At 40.5% G+C, this 21555-nt stretch overlaps 1 protein-coding gene across 2 annotated transcripts in view; it reads right to left on the reverse strand.

Annotated features, from left to right (window-relative positions):
• PNPLA8 (patatin like phospholipase domain containing 8) overlaps nt 1-21337 on the reverse strand; it is a 47728-nt gene extending 26391 nt beyond the window's left edge. Inside the window, exons 1-7 of one of the 2 annotated variants that reach the window (XM_061639963.1) lie at nt 21174-21335; nt 17806-18952; nt 16208-16357; nt 15393-15544; nt 5019-5113; nt 2970-3141; nt 1760-1817 (exon numbers count right to left, since the gene is read on the reverse strand). In XM_061639963.1, coding sequence (XP_061495947.1) covers nt 1760-1817; nt 2970-3141; nt 5019-5113; nt 15393-15544; nt 16208-16357; nt 17806-18885 — 1707 coding nt within the window. In that variant the 5' untranslated portion in view covers nt 18886-18952; nt 21174-21335. Of the gene's footprint in view, nt 1-1759; nt 1818-2969; nt 3142-5018; nt 5114-15392; nt 15545-16207; nt 16358-17805; nt 18953-21173 lie in introns of both variants that reach the window. The other variant, XM_061639964.1, reaches the window with a different exon arrangement.
• Between the last annotated feature and the right edge of the window lie 218 nt (nt 21338-21555).

Below are 21555 nucleotides of genomic sequence, written 5' to 3' on the forward strand. Positions count from 1 at the left end.
AAAATGTTTATCTTCTTGAACCACTTTGAGTGTTCTGTTTCAAATGTAAATTATATTGTTTTTATTTTAAAAAATTATTGTAAGTATTCTTATAAGTTGTGAAACTCAAGAATGAGTATTACTTAGATGTGTTATTGTAATGCAGACCTGATGAAATGGGTACTAGGAAGAAATTACATTGCTCAGATCAGGTGCAGAACAATCCTGCTTTGCCCAGCTCTTCCTGTTTTTTTATAAACCTGCCTCTTGCGAACCCGTAAGATATGATTGGTTTATGGCAAAAAAGGGTGGGGTGGAAATCCTTTTGCCCAATCTTAGGTATTTAGGGTTAAAGAAAGAGAGGCCAGGGAATCTCTTTTCTTTAGCTCTCTTCCTGCTATTCTCTTCCCACTGGGACCTGCTTGCTTAGAAGACACAAACTGCAATGAACAGAGGGCTTGTCCACATGGCGATTTAGTGTGTGTCTGGTGCTATTCGCATTCCCTTGTAGTTCACATGACGTTGCAGGCAAAGAAGCTATAATGCAGTTTTCCCCTTTAAATCCATATTAACCCAATCCAATTATAATGACAAAAGGAATGGAAAAACCGTCTCAGCTATGCAGTGCCCCTCCTTGTAGGCACTTTGCTTCCATTTTTTTTAGTGGGCGGGCTTTCTTTTAATGCCCCATCGCCTGCTCCCCCTCTCTCTGCCACCCGCAAAAGCTGCCACAGCTGCACCCTTCTTTGCCTTTTCACTCAATCTCACCCCCCCTCCCTCTAGGCTGGGACAATGGAGGGAGGTTGTCAGTTTCATACCAACGCACCCTCCCGGCTTCAGCCTTGAACTGGAGGGAGTAAACATGTAAAATTAGAGGGCAGAGCCGCAAGGAAACAGCGACACTGATCCTTCACAGAGGAATGCCTACTAGCATGAATGGAAAACAGTGGATCTGAAGCTACCAAGTGTGGACCTTCCAAAACTATCACGATGGTAAAATCTATCACAATGGTAGTGTCTTTAGTACGAAAGTATGCTCCCGTGTGGATAAGAATTATGTTCCCATTGGCTTTTTCAAGGGCCAGATCAAGGTGTTTAGTCACTTAGGTGGCAAAGTATACTCTTCCCTCCATGGGTCTGATTTGCAAATGGTCAGATTTAGGAACAAGTTGTACTTTTTAAATTCCAAATGATCATTGATGGCATCAACGTGCCTAGGGACTTACATTCTGCACCTACTGACACGTGTAAATGCTGCTTTCCTACATACTGCTGGTAATAGGTAACTGGTTTTTTAGAAGAAAAACAGAAGTACATGAATTACGTCTAAATTGTGAAATGGCAGTTGGATTATGAAGTTCAACAATGCATCATCCACTTTTAACCCTGGGTCTACTCATCAGTGTCATCAACATAATGACAACACTGAAACCCAAATCCCTGGATATTTCAACCAATGGTTCACTTAATGTATCCTAATGACACCTGCAGATGGGTTTACAAATATTTTCTGTAGGCCAGGAGCGAAAGCGTTTCCATCCTGTTCATGTTAAACAGTAATGCAGAACTAATTGAAAAATTATGTGTTTGTTTCTGTAGGGTACTGTAGTTCCACAGGAAATAACAATTTTTGAAACTTGGCTGTAGGAAGAACGGAGGTACTAGGCTACTGCAAAGCAGGAACTGAGCACTGAGAACAGAGTTTTTAGAACTGAAAAGGAGAAGAGAAATACATGTTTATGCTATTTTATAAGCTTGCATTAGATTAAGGTACACTTACCTTAGGACATCTGGGATTTCTTGCTGTTTCAATCATAACTTCTGATCCCATTTTATCTCTAAGAAAATGGTACAATTACAAATTACAATTTTGAATATGCTATGCCTGCCCTTGTTCTTTGTATTTCTAAAGAAATACTGCTGCCCTGACCTTCAGCTGTTATTCCTTTTTGCATTCTTTTGACAAAAAACAGCTTTCTATGTAACACGAGCATGTCCTTTGAGAAAATTAAATTTAAAGTCCTTTCACTCACAGAAGTAATGGAATGGTTCTTTGCATTCTATTCTAACTTAAGGCACTGCACATTCACTCGGGCAATATTCAACACTGTGCGAGTGAAATTTCCACGTGCATAACAGAATTTCCCCTTCCTCTCCTCCTCTTTGCAGCCCCATCCTACCCAAAATCTGGTCTAGAGGGTTCCCATACCTTCTGGAGCAGGTTTGGGGGTGCAAAGGGGGAGGAGAGGAAGGGGAAGTTCCACTGCATGAACAGATGTCTGTTCCATAAATGGGATTTCATTGTTGGATGTCACCCATTGTTATTAGTAAAATAATTGTTAAAAAAATAAACCAATAGTGTATTAATGGTCTAAGTATTTAGGCAGGGAAGACAATTCTACTGGACTGGATCCAGACCAAGTTAGTTGAATTTAGGTTCTACTGAAGTCAACTGGACAAGTTAGTCATGTTTTACTTCCCACAGAAATCTATGGGACTCAGCTTCAACTAACGTACTGGGTTAGATCCAGACTCTCTGCATTTTTGTTTCCTTTTGCAGAAAGCACCAATCACCACATTATCAGTTTTAGCATTTTTAGCTTACTGACAAAATTCCTCAGTTGGCGATTCTCAACATTTTTAGTGACAATAATGAATCGCAACAAAGAGATATGAAGCAGTTGGGTATATAAACTCAGTTTATTCCTCAGAAACAAAATCACATCAAAAGACACTGGACAGCATGAACACAAAAAAACTATTTGAAAAAATTGCAATAATGTCACCCACCACTGACTCTAAAGACAGGGTCACCTTGTTTACTTGCAACATCAGGAATATAATATTTTGTGGCATTGCACTAAGTAGCTACTGTGATATGAATTTTTATGATGGTGGAAAGAGTATTGTGTTTATTTATATTTTGATACACATTAAAGGAAGCAAAACTGGTGAGGATTTTAAACAAATGTTTGATAAATGTAACTTACATAAGAATCTTCTCCCAGAATTCACTGTCATAAAATGCATGGCTCCAGCCCATTTTAACTGTCCCAACAAAAAAATTTTGCTTAAACACATCAGTTCCTAGTTTACGATAAAGTTCTTCACACTCATCCAGAGGCATATGGAATAGCCCCAACATAAATGCCAATATGGAACCTGCAACCAAACATTTATAAATGTTAAATGTGGCATTTTAAAACAAACACTACCTAATGGGTCTTTTATAGTATTATTGCTTAAACAGATCATAAACTTCGTACTCTGCATCATCATCTTTTTTTTAACATCAGAGTAATTTTGGTTTCAGGAGTAAAATTATTATTTCAGTGTCAATGCAAAATGCTTTACATTTCCCAAAGTAAAATGGGGAAGGGCCGTAGGTCAGTGATAGAAAATCTGCTTTACATGAAGAAGGTCCCAGGTTCAATCCCTAGCATCACCAAGCAGGACTGGGGGGAAAATCCTTGTCCAAAAACCTTACAGTGCTGCTTCCAGTCAGTACAGACAATACTGAGCAAGATGGACCAATGGTAGGGCAAATAATTTAAAGGGCCCAGAAACTGAGAAATGCATGCAACATTAAGCATTCATTTATAGCACCACCTAGTGTGCAAGAAGATAACGACCTGGTTTGCACATCACATGAAACCATAGCTAACATCTTATGGTTTCACAAACAAGCACTGTGATGGTGCATACTGCTCAAAAGTCCCTGCTTCACTCCTCTCTCACTCCTGTCCGTGCCAGGAGCAACAAACCAGAAACCTTGGCTGCTTGTGACATTCAGTCCCAGGCTTGTGGTTTGTTTATCTCCAGACAAACTATGAGCATCAAGCCAAGAACAAACATGCACCATCACAAGCTTTAACAAAAATTCTGCTCAAACTGGTGAAGGTGTGTGGAAGATGTGTTGCCACACAGACTACTGTTCACACACAGAAGCAAAGATCCATAGACAGATCTTCTGCCCTTGCACCCAGAAAGAGGACAGTGCACTGGATATGGTCAAAGGCGAACCAGGCTAATTTGAGGGGATTCAGGCTTCACTCAAGTCAGATGAAGACAGACCTGGATTGTCATGGGTTGGGGAGCCCAGAGTGATCTGGGATGTCAAGGGGTGGGGTGTCAGGCAGAAAGAAGGAGAAGCAGTGAAAAAGCATAGGTGAGGAGGAACCTACCTGCCAGCTGCACTGTCCAAGGTAGAAGGGGGAGTGGATGCCTTTGGATAAAGGCAGGGCAAGGTCAGGTGCTCTGTCGCACATAGCTATCTTGCCCAACCTTTCCTTTCTGCCCAATGCCCCGCCCTGAAGCAGCACCCCACGATTAAATCCTCTGCTCAGTAGTTATTGAAAGGAGAACTGAATCCTGCTGGGTGAGAATGCTCCTTCACAGGTCCGACCCCTGAGTGAAGGCACTTGTGAAGGAGCACCCTACAGACTTCCTCTCCCTACTCTCCAGGCTCCCTTGTGGCCCATTCCCAAGGCTTTGTTGCCACAGTAATTATCCAAGCCTATTATCACCAGCCACAGCTGGGCTGCAGAACACCAATACCAGAGGAGCCAGGCCCTGGCTGGAGAGGAGCAAATGCGAAGCCATGGTGGCAAAGATAAGCCATAGCAGTTGCCATAGGAACAGACCATGAGGTCTGGCATAAATTGTTTTTGTGGAGGGGGAGTTGGGATTCAATCCTGCAGGGTGCTACTTTGCAAGCGCTTTCCCTATGTGAAGGCATTTGTGAAAGAGCATCCTGCACTCTGCAGGATGAAGCCCCTGTTCTCAGTTGGGACAGGAGGAAAGAGACACAGCATCACCACATTCCCCCTCCCAACCATCCGTCTAGAAAGATTAAGATTAAACATTAGCCCCATCCCCTAGATTGTTTCAGACCCGGGATGGGTGGTTCCTAGGTCAGGATGGGGCAGGTCAGCCTGTTCCCAGACTCCTGGATTGGGGATGCAGGTCTGGTGAGGGTGGCTGTGCAGAACCCTAATTCTTCCCATCACAAGCATTACAATATTTGCAGGAGTATTTACCTGTGCTGACTCCACAAATGTAGTCAAAAAGATGATGAATTGGCTTTCCAGTGAGCTCTTCTAGTTTACGAAGAGTCTGAAGCGCCACCAAACCCCTGTAACATAAAACACAACTATGTCATGCAAGTGAATAGAATAGAATACTTTATTGCAAGCTTAGCCATAGGCCATGTGCAACCAAACATACATATACATACATATATACACAAAACCTCTAGTTGGTTTAGACAGCTAAACAAATGTAAAAATAAGGAAGGTCTTTTCAAGATATGATTCGTTTCACAAAGGCATCTCTCAGTTTTTGTGCAGCCAATGCAAAATTGGCGACTGCGCGGGTCACTGAATCAAAATTATCCATTAAAAGGTCGATTACCTTCTCACTATCTGAACTATGTACTAAAATATCTAAAAACGGAGATAAAAATTTCCTCCTGGGATCGTCGTAGAGTGGACAATGGAGTAAGTAGTGCACGATCTCCTCAATTGCATCGCAGCCGTAGATACAGAGACGCTGAGTCACTGGTATGCCACGATAACGGCCATCAAGATAGGCTGTGGGAATTACTTGGTACCGTAATGCAGTAATAGCTTTTCTGATTGGTGCTCTATCAAGTACTTCTAGGTACTTTGCTGCCATATGATTCAGTTTAATATATGGGAACCAGGTTGAGAACGGGGCCAACACTATGGACGCACGGTCCTGAGCAGCATCATAATCATAAACCCAGTTGGTAAGTGCTGCTTTGCTTAGTTCCAATAATTTAGCTGGGGAAAGATCATATTTGGAGAATAGTGACTGGCATTCCATGGCCCACCCTTCCCGCAGCATTTGATCATACCAACATTTCTTAACCAAGGTTGAATCTTCGCTGTTCAAGATTCGGATCCAATATCGTAAGTAAGTTAGATCAATTCGTGCCGTGACTGAGGGTAATCCCAGCTCAGCTCTAAGATGTGCTGACGGAGTCCCCGGGGGAAGACCTAGCACCAACCTCATAAAAGCGTTCTGAACTGACTCCAATTTAGTTCCTGCTGCCAATCCCCATAATTCTGCACCATATAAAATTTTTGGGAGAAATTTAGTTGTTAAAATTTTTATCATTGGCGTAACAAGTTGACCCCCTTTGGTAAAGAAAAACCTTTTTGCTAAGCCTAGGGCTTAGTTCACGAAGAGTCTGAAGCGCCACCAAACCCCTGTAACATAAAACACAACTATGTCATGCAAGTGAGCAACGTCACAGTTAAAAACAGAAACTACTGAGGCAAAAACTGAAATCATGGCATTTGGAGAGAATGTGCTAAACGGAGCCCCAATACTGAGAAGATATCAAGCGAGAAAGCAGTTGCTAAGGAGATCAGAAACAAGAATACATTACCACATACTTTCACAGCTCACTGATTCAAAACAAGACAGAATGGTAATGATTACATGTAATTAATGTTTTCAGGCAGCTCTATACTTTATGAGCAATTAATTGGTTAGTGTCACATTTATGTTAGTTTACAGTTGGTGAGATTAGTCCAAAATATCAACTGGCAATGAGCACTGCACTAAGAGAAATGACAAAGAACTGCATTTTACAGGGGAAAGACACAAATAACAGATTACCAAGGACAATATTCATTTCAACATACTCCTAGCTATCATCCCTTTAAACCAAAGATAGCTTTTAATTCTAGTATCAGTTAGAATGGCCCATTAAATGTGACAAAATGTCAAACAAAAATGCTTGCTCTGAATCATTTCTATTACCAATGAAAATGAGAGAAATATCAACTGGATATACGCCATAAGTTTTTCCCCATAGGAAATCATATGACCATATAAGTTTTCTTTTTATTTCATTTACCACTTTCACATGCATTATTCCTGCATGTTTCAAGATATGGCTCTGGATTACCATATTTCAAAAGCACAAATAGAGTCTTGCCCATTCCAGAAACATTAGGTAAATTAGAGGTGCCAATAGCCATTGTGTTCACTGCATGATTCTTCAATTTTCACTTTAGAACTGAAAAACCCATGTTCTACCTAAGCATAAAAAAGACCATTAACCAATAGATGAGCAAGGTGATCAACATAATAAAAGCATATATGCAAGGCCTCTCCAGTGGCCAGCCGTATCAGGCTCATCCTGCAATGGTTATTTACAGTAGCCATTCCATCAGGCTGTGAGAGTGGGAGAGAAAAAGGACTATTCCACTCCTGCTGTACACTACAAGATGTATGCAACTAAGAATGAGGGCCCAAGCTTTTTATTCACTAACAGGCAAAAAAACCTTGCATGATTGCAAGGGAATAAATCCCATTGCACTCAGTGAGCATGCAAATGATCAATCCATTCTCAGCAAATGTGCATAGAATCCTGTATCTTACCTCCTGGATTAAAAAGCAGAAAAATTCACTAACAGGCAAAAAAAACCCTTGCGGTTTACGAATGTACCTATAGCCAGCACATATTTTTATCAAACTTTAAAAAGCAAGGAAATTAGACAGCTATACTGAGTGCACCAGGAGACCTGATCTCCTCTCTGAGATATTGAACTGCCCTTCCACAGTCAAACCCACTTCCTATGCAGCTTGGAAAAAATTGGTAACATGTGCCTCTGAGCATAAGGTGAGGATTGATCATTTGCATGCTTATTGAGTTCAGTGGGATTTACTCCCTTGCTTAGGATAGGTGAAACTGACCTGGGGGAGGGAAATGGAGGAAAGTGGAGGGGAAGAGATTGGGTGGGCAGGCACTGGGCAGAGAAAAACCCTCTTTCCTTTCAAAAAAAGAAAACATTGTGAACATTACTGTTTTTCAGGATTTCCCCAACCTTTTTATTCTACAGCAGACACATGTAGTTTCCCACCCAAATTTAAACCAAAGCTGTCACTGGCCACACCCACACCAGACCTTTATTCCACTTTAGACAGTCATGGCATCCCCCAAACAATCCTGGGAAATGTAGTTTGTGAAGGGTGCTGATAGTTGCCAGGAGACACCCTATGCCCCTCACAGAGCTACGATCCCCAGAAGAAGGGCTGACTGTTAAACCACTCTGGCTACTGGAGTTCTGTCAGGGAAACAGGAGTCTAACAACTCAGCACCCTTCACAAACTACACTTCCCAGAATTCTTTGGGGACAATCATGACTGTTTAAAGCAGAATAAATGGCTGGCATGGGTGTGGCCTCCTGATTCGCCAAGTCAAGCAGTTGTGAGTCTGGACAGTTTAAAGCAAAATAAATAGCTGGCATGGATGTGCCTCCCTGATTAGACAAGCCAAGCAGCTGTGAGACTGGCTTTTCGAACACTGACGGTTGGTTCTTACTGGGAATGCCCACGCTTATCATTGACTCCAATGTTAAATTTCTTAAATTAACTAAAAATCAGCCAAGCATTTTTTTAACTTTTAAATTGCAGAAGATGAAGGTCAGACTACAAGGCAAGGTCAGTAACAGGACTACAGGTACTCTGTGAACATGACTGATTTTTAATAAATTCCAACCAATTAAAGGAGAATCCAGAATTGTACAACACACACAACAGGAACATGGAATGTGAGAAGCATGAACAAGGGAAAGTTAGAAATTGTCAAGCAAGAAATGGAACGCATCAACATCACAATACTTCGTGTGAGTGAATTAAAATGGATAGCTATGGGACATTTTCAATCAGGCAACTACAAAATATTTTATGCAGGAAATGAGAAATTAAGAAGAAACTGGGTTGCTTTAATAGTGAGAAGTGATGCAGCAAAAAGCAATTAGGAGCTATAACGCAAGGTCTAAGCAAGTGATATCAAAGAGATTAAATGGGAAACCTCTTGACGTAACCATCATCCAAGTCTATGCTCCAACAGCAAACACAGAAGAAGAGGAATTAGAGAGATTTTACGCGGACGTACAGGAAGAAATTGATCACAAACCAAAACAAGATGTTCTGATAATCATGGGGGACTGGAATGCAAAAGTTGGGAACAGAGAAGAACTAGAAATTGTGGGGAACTGGGGCTTAGGAGATGGAAATGAAGCAGGAGAGAGACTTGTTGAATTCTGTGAAGCCAATAATTTGTCTCTTGCAAACACATTTTTTGAGCAACTGAAAAGAAGACTGCACACGTGGGCATCACCAAATGGTCAATATAGGAATCAAATTGATTATATAATCGGTAGCAGAAGATGGAGAAGTTCCATACTTTCTGCAAAAACAAGACCAGGAGCAGACTGTGGTACAGATCATGAACTGGTCATATCGAAGATCAGAGTAAAGCTGAAGAACAACAAAGCAATCATAATGCCAAAATACAATTTAAATAACATCCCAGAAGAATATAAAAATCAAATAAGGAACAGATTTGAGGCTTTGAACTTAGTTGATAGAGAACCAGAAGTACTATGGATTGAAGTTAGAGCCATACGACAATAGAATCAATTACCTAGAGAGGTAGTGGGCTCTCCGACACTGGAGGCATTCAAGATGCAGGTGGACAGTCATCTGTCAGGAATGCCTTCATTTGGATTCCGGCATTGAGCAGGGGATTGGACTTGATGGCCTTATAGGTCCCTTCCAACTCTGCTATTCTATGATTCTATGAAGTCAGAGACATTATCAGGAAAGAATGCAAAAAGACAATACCTCTAGTTAGAAAGACCTCAATGAGATGACTGAAGAAACTCTTAAAATGGTTAAAGAGAGAAGAAATGCAAAAGCAAAAGGAGATAGAAACACGGTTAGAACACTAAATGCAACAATACAGTGACTAGTACGTAGGGACAAAGATCTATTACAATTGTTATTATACAAATATAAAAGAGGACAACAAAAAAGGTAGAATAAGAGCCCTATTCCAAAAGATTAGAGAAATTAAAAGGAAACTTAAGCCAAGACTGGGGATGTTGAATAATCAACAGGGGAACACACTGACCGACCAAGATGAAATAATAGGAAGATGGAAGCAATACACTGAAGAACTATATAAAAGAGGTGCAAGGATGAAAGTCATTCATGGAGGAACCGTATGATGAAGAACCAGAAATTTTAGAATGTGAGGTGAAAACTGCTCTTAAAATACTTGGAAGATACCAGTCACCGGGAACAGATGGCATACCAATAGAGATGCTACAAGCTACTGAGACTGAATCTGTCTGAATTATGACAATGATTTGTCAACCAATACGGAAAACTAAACAATGGCCCAAAGTGTCAGCTTTTACAGGGAGATGTCAGTGTCGGCGGGATGTAGGCTGGGCTATAAATTCTTTAGTAATTGTCAGGGTTGTAAAGTCTTTAGCTGGTAGCTTGGGTTATAAATCTGCCAGGCTAGCGATATAACCAGGGGGGAGGCAAGATAAGGTCAGAGGGTTCGTTCCGAGTTCATGTGCCAAGTCAGCATCCAAGAAGTGAAGTCAATGGGGGATTCCTAGTCCAGTTTTCCAAGAGGTCAGTCCGAGAATCTGGGTTCTGGAAGATATGAGGAACACAGAGGTCATGCCTGACATTGTAGTCAGCAACATGCTGAAGCCAGGAGCTGTCTTTTAAATCCCACTCCCTAAGACAGGTGTAGGTAATCAGCCCTCTGGCTTCTGAAAGCATGCTTGTCTTAAACAGCCAGACCGGCGACGCTGCTGCATGACTCTCTTGTCGTCTTCGCTCTGCAGGTGGGAGGGGAGTCTTTTGTTCACTGCCTGAATCTGGTTGAAGGGCTTCAGCTGTGCCCTGGACACTCTCCAGCTGAGGGGGAGCTGGAGCAAAATCCTCAGGAGTTGCTCCCGAGTAGTCCTCCTCTTCCCCTTCTGAGGACTCCTCCAAAGGCGGCATGACACACAGAGTGGAAGCGTTCAATATATATCCCAATTCCAAAGAAAGGGGATCCCAGGGAATGCAGTTGCTATCGAACTATTGCCTTAATATTCTATGTACGTAAAGTAATGTTCAAGATTCTACAACAAAGGCTCTTACCATATATAGAGTGAGAAATGCCAGATGTCCAAGCTGGATTTAGAAAAGGAAGAGGTACCAAAGATCATATCACAAGCATACATTGAATAATGGAACAGACCAAGGAATTTCAGAAGGAAATCACCCTGTGCTTTATAGATTACAGCAAAGCCTTTGATTGTGTTGATCATGAAAAACTATGGAATGCTTTAAAAGAAATGGGGGTGCCACAGCATCTGATTGTCTTGATGTGCAACCTATACTCTGGACAAGAGGCTACTGTAAGGACAGAATATGGAGAAACCGATTGGCTCCCCATCAGAAAGAGTGTGAGACAGCTGTATTTTATCACCCTCTTTGTTTAATCTATATACAGAACTTATACCAAAAGAGGGATTGGACAAAGATGAAGGAGGTGTGAAAATTGGAGGGAGAAATATCAGTAATTTAAGATATGCAGACAATACTACATTACTAGCAGAAACCAGTAATGATTTGAAATGAATGCTGATGGTTAAAGAGGAAAGCACAAAAGCAGGACTACAGCTGAACATCAAGAAGACTAAAGTAACAACTACAGAAGATTTATGTAACTTTACAGTTGACAATGAGGACACTGAACTTGTCAAGGATTATCAATTCCTTGGCACAGTCATTAACCAAAATGGAGACAATAGTCAAGAAATCAGAAGAAGGCTAGGACTGGGGAGGGCAGCTATGAGAGAACTAGAAAAGGTCCTCAAATGCAAAGATACATCACTGAAGACTAAAGTCAGGATCATTCAGACCATGGTATTCCCAATCTCTATGTATGGATGTGAAAGTTGGACAGTGAAAAAAGTGGATAAGAGAAAGTTTGCAGAAAGCTGCATTTGCCATTATATCCAAATTCTCATACTATGTGTGCATGAGCCCTCCAAACCAGGATTGCAAACCAGCACAAAACCTTTTCAATTATTTCTTTATTATACAGCCACGAGAGTGGCTGTATACTACAGTCAGCGGGGATTTTTCACATTCCGCAATGTTAAATGGAAAATATCCCCCATGCCATTCTGAGGATTCCCATAAGCTCATTTCAAAACAAAACCTTACAAAACTTATAGTTCTGAACTCAGAAACGCTTGCTTAACAGCCTCTCAATTTTCATGGCGATACACAAAACAGTCAGAGAGAACAGAGAGTTCAAAGTCTAAAAGGAGAGAGAAAAACCTCAGAGCCCTTTTGGACTTTTTTCTCTGAGAGTTCTCATAATTTATTTATTTATTTATTTATTGCACTTGTATAATCTGTTGAAATTCATTAAAAATCAGCCATGTTCACAGAGTACCTGTAATCCTAATACTGACCTTGCCCCATACTCTGACCTTCATCTGCTGCAGTTTAAAAGTTTAAAAAATGCCTGGCTGATTTTTAATTAATTTAAGAAAATTTGGCTGGAAGCCTATTATAACGCGGGCCATGCTCAGTAAGGACCAACTGTCAGTGTTCTAAAAGCCTCACAGCTGCTGGACTTGGTTAATAAGAGGGCCACACCCACACCAGACTTGATTTCACTTGAGACAGTCATGGCTTCCCTCAAAGAATCCTGGGAAGTGTAGTTTGTGAAGGGTGCTGAGACTCCTATTCCCCTGAGAGAATGGTTAACAGTCAGCCACTCTTGATTGAAGGTCTGTGAGAGGAACAGGGCGTCTCCTAGCAACTCTCAGCACCCAACACTAACTACACTTCCCAGGATTCTTTGAGAGAAGCCATGATTGGCTTTGAGACATGGCTTTGAGAGAAGCCATGATAAATTCTTTTAAATTGTTTTTAAAAGATGTGTTTTTAAATTTGTATATTTGTTTTTAATGTTTTTAGTTATTGTAAACTGCAAAGAGAGCTTTGGCTATGGGGCGGTATATAAATACACTAAATAAATAGATAAATAAATAACGATTGTCCAAAGTGTAATAGAGGCCTGGTGTGGATGTGGCCAGGGACAGCGTTGTTTTAAATTTGGGTGGGAGGTAGGGTTGCCAGGTTCAGGGCCTGAGACTGATCCTGTATCTTTAGGAGAAGAGAAAGTCAGCCAAGTGCAACATTGTAATGGGAAAAACCACAAGGTAGAATTGTCCCTTCCCCCTGCCCAACTGTGAAAGATACAGAAGATGCCTTGGTTGGCAGGCCCAGCCTGGTCAGTTTTACCTATCCTAATCATGATTGCATAGGAGTATATCCGATTCAACTCAATAATCATACAAATGATCAGACATGCCTTTTCCCTCCTTCCCCTTTCCTCTCCCTTTCTCCTCCCCTCTTCCTTCTTCCGCCTTCCCTGCCCACTCCAGCCCTCCGTCCCTCCCCCCCAGTCAGTTTTACCTATCCTAAGCATGATTGCATGGGAGTAAATCCCACTGAACTCAATAAACATGCAAACAACCACATCTGTCCTTCTCCCCTCCCCCTCCTGCCGATCCCATCCCAGTCCTCCCCTCTGCCTTTCCACCCCTCCCTCCTCCCTTCCCCTTCACCTGTGGTCAGTTTCACCTATCCTAAGCATGACTGCCTGGTGTGTGTGTGTGTAAATCCCACTTAACTCAATAAGCATGCAAATGATCAATCCATTCTCAGCAAACTTGCACAGGATCCCATTTCTTACCACCCGGATTAAAAAGCAGGGAAATTCACTAATAGGCAAAAAACCTTGCGGTTTAAGAATGTACCTATAGCCCACAGATATTTCTACCAAACTTTAAAAAGCAGGGAAATTTCACAGCTATAGTGAATGCACCAGGGGAGCAGGAGACCTGAACTCCTCTCTGAGATATTGGACTGCCCTACAAAGTTGTCAAAATGCAAACACAATTTGGGTTGGTCTTTCACAGTCCAATCCACTTGCTGTGTAGCTTGGAAGAATTTGGTAACGTGCCTCGGAGCATATGGTGAGTGGTGGCAACACCTGCAATCAGCCCAAATAATAGAAAGAAAATATGTCCTGTGCTGATCTTGTTTTAGCAGGGAGGAAGCAACATTATTAAGACAGTTGATATAGTTCAGATGGTCACTTTAAATATGTCTGATTTCCTTTGCAATTTTAGTGAAGTTTTCTATAGGAAATCATTTTCTTTTGCTTTTGTTTCTATGAATATGTGAAGTACAGCAACACTTTGCAAAATTTATACTAAAAAAACTCCAAACGTAATTGTGGAATAATGGCACTGACCTCTGCAAAATAGTCTCCAGTGGACCTCAGAAGTGTCTCAATTTGCACAAAATAAAACAGTGGGAAGTGAAATATATTCTAGCAAAATTCTAGGTGTGCTCTATGTTTTTAATTGATCGTGAACACCTTGCCTTAAATAAAGTGGTTTAAACATAGCAGCCTGAAAACATGCATCCTCTTGTTTCCAACAACTAGAGTCATTGCTAAAGTAGCAGTATATTGTAATCAGTCTGATTTTACATTAAACTGCAGTTTCAGGTCCAACTGTTAATGCACCCAAAATAGAAATAGACCATAACCTCCAGTTTGAAACACAAAAGGCTATCTTCACCATCATATGACATTGACCAATAAAAAGGGTTTGAAATTAATAAAAATAAATTTGACACAGATTTCTAGGATGACTAATGAGGGAAATAAAATTTTCTAGTTTAGATTCTCTGTAGAAACATTAGTAACACAGGAAAGAAGCAAAGTAAGAACACCAACAAAGATACAAAAATATAATTCTCCATCTTTGGAGATGGCAGGTGTTGCCACCACTCACCATATGCTCAGAGGCACATGTTACCAAATTCTTCCAAGCTACACAGCAAGTGGATTGGACTGTGAAAGACCAACCCAAATTGTGTTTGCATTTTGACAACTTTGTAGGGCAGTCCAATATCTCAGAGAGGAGTTCAGGTCTCCTGCTCCCCTGGTGCATTCACTATAGCTGTGAAATTTCCCTGCTTTTTAAAGTTTGGTAGAAATATCTGTGGGCTATAGGTACATTCTTAAACCGCAAGGTTTTTTGCCTATTAGTGAATATACACTATGATTTACTAGTTCAGATGTAATGGACCACTCATGTTTCTACAAAAACAGGAATAATTTTGTTAAAGCAGAGCACACAAGCATGTAGCCATGTTCATGAATTGTCAAACAGTGGTGCTGCATATAAGCCAACCCTCAGAGACAGAGCTTTCTAAAAGAATCTCCAGCGCTCTTCAAAGGGAGAGGAGCTATTAGAGCCCAACAGCATAAACATAAATCTACAAATTCAGAGAGACAATGGAGCCTGCATAATTCTGTTTTTAATCTCCAAGGGAGTTGCATTCTTTTTCTCTTTCAACTCAAACTAGCAGAATGTGTTTCATGATCACAGGACTATCCTGAAAGGAAAATAAACAGATTAATAAAATGTTTAAAATAGTTTACTCCAGTAGAGAACATAGGTGCAATATTTGTGCAGTCCTACCTTGTCCCCCCACCATCAATAGTGAGCACTCGAATGCCCCACCCTTTTACAGGGTCTGTATAACCAATTACAGCCAAAGCCTTCCTGACAGCAGCCTGTAGAGCTTCATCATTTGCCTGTCTTAGCTGCAACAAGCATGGAATGGTTTTTTCCTAGAAACAAAATAAAGATATTAAATGGAGGAAATAGAGAGTTAATTTAGCTAGTACTTCTACTATTACACTAAAATGAAAACTACTAAAGCAGATATTTTTAAATTAAAGCACTGATGTTTTCCTGAAACTTTTCTCACACAATAAATCCCAATAAAATCTGTGGGATTCACAGGATCATTCTATGAGAATCTTTCTGTTACTGAAAATGTAATGCATTATTTTTCAAGTTGCAGGGCCATAATGAAAGAGTTAAACTTCTAAAAATGTATAACTAAATATACTCAACTCCAGATTGTACTATCAGACAGAAATCGCCATGAAAATAACCAGAAAACCTTTGAATGATTTGTGTATCATAATATTCTTTGAATATTATGTACCATTACTGTCCCTGCATTAAAGAAGTGTACTGGTGCAATGTCAGCACAGGGATGGCTAACCTGTGGCCCTTCAGGTGTCCCTGGACTTCAACTCCAATCATTTCTGACAAGTGGCTATGCTAGCTGGGCCTGATAGGAGCTGGAATCCTACATCATCTAGACTGGATATAAAAAGCCACTGATTCTTATGGATTCATAGCTCAATATCAAGTGGTATATAAGCTTGCACATTTATGATTCCATTCACTATTCCTAGTAAGGTGATGGAATTGATTTGTACCTTAATAGCAACTCCTCTACTTTCTGGAAATTCCAAGAGATGGTATGTCAGTTCTTCAACCCTGCTGATACAGACTCTTCTGCTAGAGGATCTCCGTAATGCTTGAGCTAAAGCCCGCGTTCTGTTATCTATACTCACCCTTGCAATGATCTAAGAAAAGAATTATTAATTTTAAAAACCATCAAATATCTAAGGGATCCTACAGCACACACTTTTATGCCAGAACCCATTTTATGAAACACATTTAAAAACTACAAATATACCATTTGTTGCCTCCTTTTCTCTATGATCAGAGGTTAAATACCCACCCACTTAAGCTGCAATCTTGTATATACTTACCTGGGAGAGAATTCTTTGAACTTAATATGACTTCCAAGTAGACATACATAGGATTGCATTATGCATATCAATTTCCTGTATCTGATGAAGTGAGTGCTAGCTTGTACCACAATGTCACAAGTCCCATTGACTTTAATGTAGCTAATTGGGTACAGGACTACAGCCTTAGGTTGCTATCCAATACATACTTACCTGAAGTAAGTCCCATTAAACCCAATGGAGCTTACTTCTGAGCAGACACATACTGGATTGCAGCCTTAATCTTCAAGGGACCACAGGAGTTTTGCTGTAACAAAACTCCTCTGAAACTAATTTTTAAAAAGCATTATCAAGCAAAATAATGATTTTCATTGTTTTATTTTTCTAAACCAGACCTGTACATAACCACTTACTTTGTTTCCTGAGTTGATCTAAGAATCAGCTTTGTCAAACAGGGCCGTTTACAAGAGTTACAATTTTCCCCCTCATATCCAAAAATAAGTAGGAGAGATGGGGGGTATATATATATATACAGGGAGAGATAGGATAATAAACAGAAACCTAATTGGAGATTTGTGGGGAGGTCTGAAAGAGTAGAAAAATATGAGGGTAGAACACACAGCTCTTTTCCCAACATAGAATCTACATAAAATCAATCTTTATATAGCTTTTTACAGCACTCAAAAACACCTTATTGGCATTAATATTCAACTAATTCTGGCAATCCTTGCAACAGTCCCGTGAGGTCAACAAGCAGCAGGCAGCCTTCTGAACAGCAGCTTCATCTGTGGCAACTACAGATCTCTCCAGGTGAACAGACAGGGCTGTTTTTATGTTCTATGTTAACGGGTCATCTCCCAGCCTCAAGGCTGTTGATGTTCCTTACCTGACTTTTGTTAATGATGCATGGGCAGAAAACTTTTGTAGACTGATTTATGAAAATGTTCTAGACTAGCCTTCTTTAAACAGCAAACCAGATCCTGCAACTGATCAGTTCTTCTTTAATGGTATTCCAATATCATACAAAAAAAGATTTAAGCATCTCTACATTTATTTTACCATGTAAGTATTTTCATGACAGCTGTTACTAAGTCTATACTAAGTTAAATAGTCTATACCCTGGAGACTGTAAAACCAATGGTTGCAGCCCTGCCTATTAAAGTCACTGGGGCAAGTGTGTTGCAATTTTCTTCTACTGTATGGAACTTTATTCACTGTACTTTATCTGTCACCTAACAAAATAGCTTTAAAAAGTGATGGTTAGAGAGAGAGAGACTTGCCTTTTCTCTTTGAAGAGATAGTCTCTTTTCTTTCTCTTCACGGCGTTTAGTCTCCCCACCATCTTTCAATGTATCCTCACTTTCTTGTACTTTGCTCTTTTCTTGCAAGGAAAATTTTGTATCAGATCGTAACTTGGGCACCAGGCCTCCAATGTAACCATCCACAAAGGCCTGCACACTGTTACTTGGGTAAGAAAGAAAACTTGCGATACCCTTTTTGCTTGAAGCTGGGGGAGTGGCATTGGCCTTTTCAGAGTCTGGAGACTGTGCTGCAGGTATTAAAGCAGATATTGCATTCATTCTGTCTTCTTTACTTAATATGTCGTCTTCCGGTGAATCAAGTGCTTCTCCCCCCTGATTCTGTGGCTTAGGTGAGAAAGCATTCCCTTTTTTCTCTTGATCCATACTACCAGTGCTAAAGTACCAGTTAATGTGATTAGCTAGAAAGTTGTAAGTTTCTCCAAAATTTGTAGCAAAGTAGCTAACATGAAAAAGGCTATTTTTGATACCCGCAAGATCTTTCAAAGAACCTCGATTAGCACTATTGGGATCCAGGTCTCTACCTGCAGACACAAAATTCTTGTCATCTATGCTGTCATCATACCCTTCCTGACTCCTGTTGTTTGAGGTTTGTCTGACATTTTCGGGATTCATATGAAAGCTATTTTCCTGTCCATTATTTCCAGATGATTTGTTCAATATATCAGAATACGGCTTTAGCCGAGCTATCCGTGAAACCAGTTCACTGTGAGTTCCAGTCACAGCTTTTGAGACAGATTCTAAAGTATTCTTAAATCGTGACATGCGACTGTTTGTAGTTGTCAATTCCTTAGAAGTACTAAGTTTAGAAACTCTGTAATGCAAGAAATCATGACAATAGAGGTGCTTGTTATACCAGAGCGTTTTGCCTCCGGTCCATTTATAATATGGTTTGCTTGTGTGCAGAGGAATAGCTTGGCTTATCCTCCAAAAAAGGTTAGGTCTGTACAAGTAGTACAGTTGCCTCGTCCTCTGTTTACAAAGGCTTTTTGAACTAACTACTAAGTATGGATAGGTATCTAAAGGCAAACAAACCAACATTACTTATAAATACTGAGGTCATCCATAAATTAGTTTCATCCAACAACATCACTCTTCATGATGTTACCTGAAATCAAAAATAAAGAACGTTAGTTTGTTGAGCAAAACATACTCAGCAAAGCAACAAGTAAGAGTTCCCAAGAATGACTATACTTGTTTTTAGCTTAAGATGTAGCTCATTACATTTATAACTGTATCATCCCAGGAAGCCACATCTTTAAGAAGTTGAATAGAAATAATTAGCATCAGAGGATATCATGTGAAGGAATAGGTTTACAGATACTCAAATACAGTGTCATGCACTGAAGCAAGACACCACCACATCTCCAAGAATTCCTCCACATTAAGCAATAGAAGAAAGCAAGAGAGAATATGGTCACTCATTCAAAGAATAAGAGATGAGATAGAGGCACCATACCATTAATTCCCGTAAGAACAGGAAGGGGGAGAATTAGACATAATGAATTAACTAACCATATTAGAGATAGCGTTGTTTCCAATAGTGGCTTTAAATTAGTGAAAGTGGTTGTGCAAGTGCAAGGCAAGGCACCCCATTTTCACCAATCCATTCCCTACCAACTGCAGGTCTCTGTGCCATACCCCTACTGTTCCATAAGGTCTTCCAACCCTCAGGAGGCTTTGAGGGGTGCAGGGGTGCATTGGAGAGGAGGGATCAGCGAAAATTAGGCTTCCTACCTTGTGCAAATAGAAGTGCTTCCAGTAGTGCAAAGCCACCCATTCTATACCTCCCCACTGACAACTGTACCTCCAAACACAACAATTCCACTCTAAGACATCTCTTTTCATTGCACTTTGGCACCAATAATCTCCATCCAATATTTCCCACTGAGCATTGCAATAAAAAATGCCTCTAGAAAACATGCTTCGGGAAAAACTTTAAGAGGAAGAAATTGCTTTCTTAATAAAATAATTCTCTATTGAAATACTACATTAAAATCATGCTGTATGCATCACAATGCCCACTGTTGTATTTCATATTTTGGGTTGCCCTTGCATTCATTCATTCATATCCCTCCTTTCCTCCCAGCAAAAGCCTAGTGTGGCATTTTAAGGAAAGAGCTGCATAGAGAGAGCTGTGTGCGTTGTCAATCATTTTGTTTTAAGTGAAGGACAAACTGAGTAGAGGACAATGACTAGTTGACAGCAGGGTACATGACACTTTGTAGGACCTGTTCCATGTACAGCAAAGATCACTCATTACAAGCAACTATCTATAATTGACAAAATGTGAACTTGCATATAGGAATACACTTAAAAACAAGAGAAAACCTTCCAGACCCTAACAGCTACAGGTTTCAGTGAAACATGCTTAGTAGACATCTGGATATAAGTTCACAGATACTCTTAAGCAAATTGACAAGCATTAGGTGTATTTTCAGGACACAAAACAAACAGTACATAAACCTGATCCCCAATCAACATAGTGGAATGCTTCATTATATTTCTGATCCAGTGGAAGACTGAAAACATATACTAAGTGAAAGGGGAAAAAACTACATACACATTTGGTTTTCTAAAACAAGCCCCAGATGATGAGCAAGCAAATATTAGGTACCCATCCATCAAGTCATTCCCTCATCCATTAAAAAAACCAACACAACAGCATTCAAACCTTGAATCAGAAAATATTTCGAAAGAAAACGTTAATGGGGCAAACACTTTTAAACATACATAAGCACAAAAACGGAATATTAAACCTCATTCACTACAGAAGAGGTGTTCAAATTAAGGCGAGGGTGTGTGAGAGAGATTCAGAGGGAAGGCATCACGTATACTATTGTTTGTGTTCCTTTATATTGTGAGAGGAAATAAGAGAGAAGGTATCAGATCCACTACTATTGGCAGGCAGTTTTCAGGCAAACAATAGAGTTCAAGGATGTTTGGAAGCCGCACTCATAACCAGAATGTCATGTCCTCAAATGCCTGACATATGACTACATCATTTATGTCACTCAACTGTAAGGAAAGCAAATGACTCACAAGTCCCTCAAACAAACTTTACCATCATTTAAAAGGGGGACTTCAGGGATGAGCAGTAATTCGCTCACTGATATTAAGGGCTCCTAGCTGGGGCATCCGAAGCTACTACGTACACAAGGGCACAAAAAAATCCTATTACCAAGAACAAAAATACAGCGTACACACAGGAATAACAGAGTGATTCACAAAAACAGATAAACAGTAGCGTGACAGGGAGCGCGTACGGACACGACACTAGGCAAGACAACCAGACGAGGAAACAAAAGGACACAGGAGCGACCACTCACCCCAAGCAGGGCTGCCCAGAGGTCAACATTCTAGCCGCTAGGCCGCCTGCCAGAACGCCAAACTCACAACCCGGAACTTCAGTCTCACCGGCCATTTTCTTTCGAGTTGGTGAGCATGCGCGATCGACCACGCACGCTCATTAGAGAGTCAGTGGAATCGAAACTTGTCGCTCTTCCTCTATGTGGGAGTGCGCCTCCCCAACTTTGTTTAGTACGCATGCGTGCAAGCTGGAACGTTTCGACAGGCGACTTTGTTGTTGATGATAATAGAGAAGCTTCTTCTCTGTTTCATTTCCACATATCAGACAAAGAGCTACAGAGAAGTTTTAAAGGGTCTAGAGCAGGGAGTTTCCGGGTGTATATTGGAGACACACGCACACAC

Source organism: Rhineura floridana, chromosome 8 (genome assembly GCF_030035675.1).
Source record: "Rhineura floridana isolate rRhiFlo1 chromosome 8, rRhiFlo1.hap2, whole genome shotgun sequence".
NCBI lineage: Eukaryota > Metazoa > Chordata > Lepidosauria > Squamata > Rhineuridae > Rhineura > Rhineura floridana.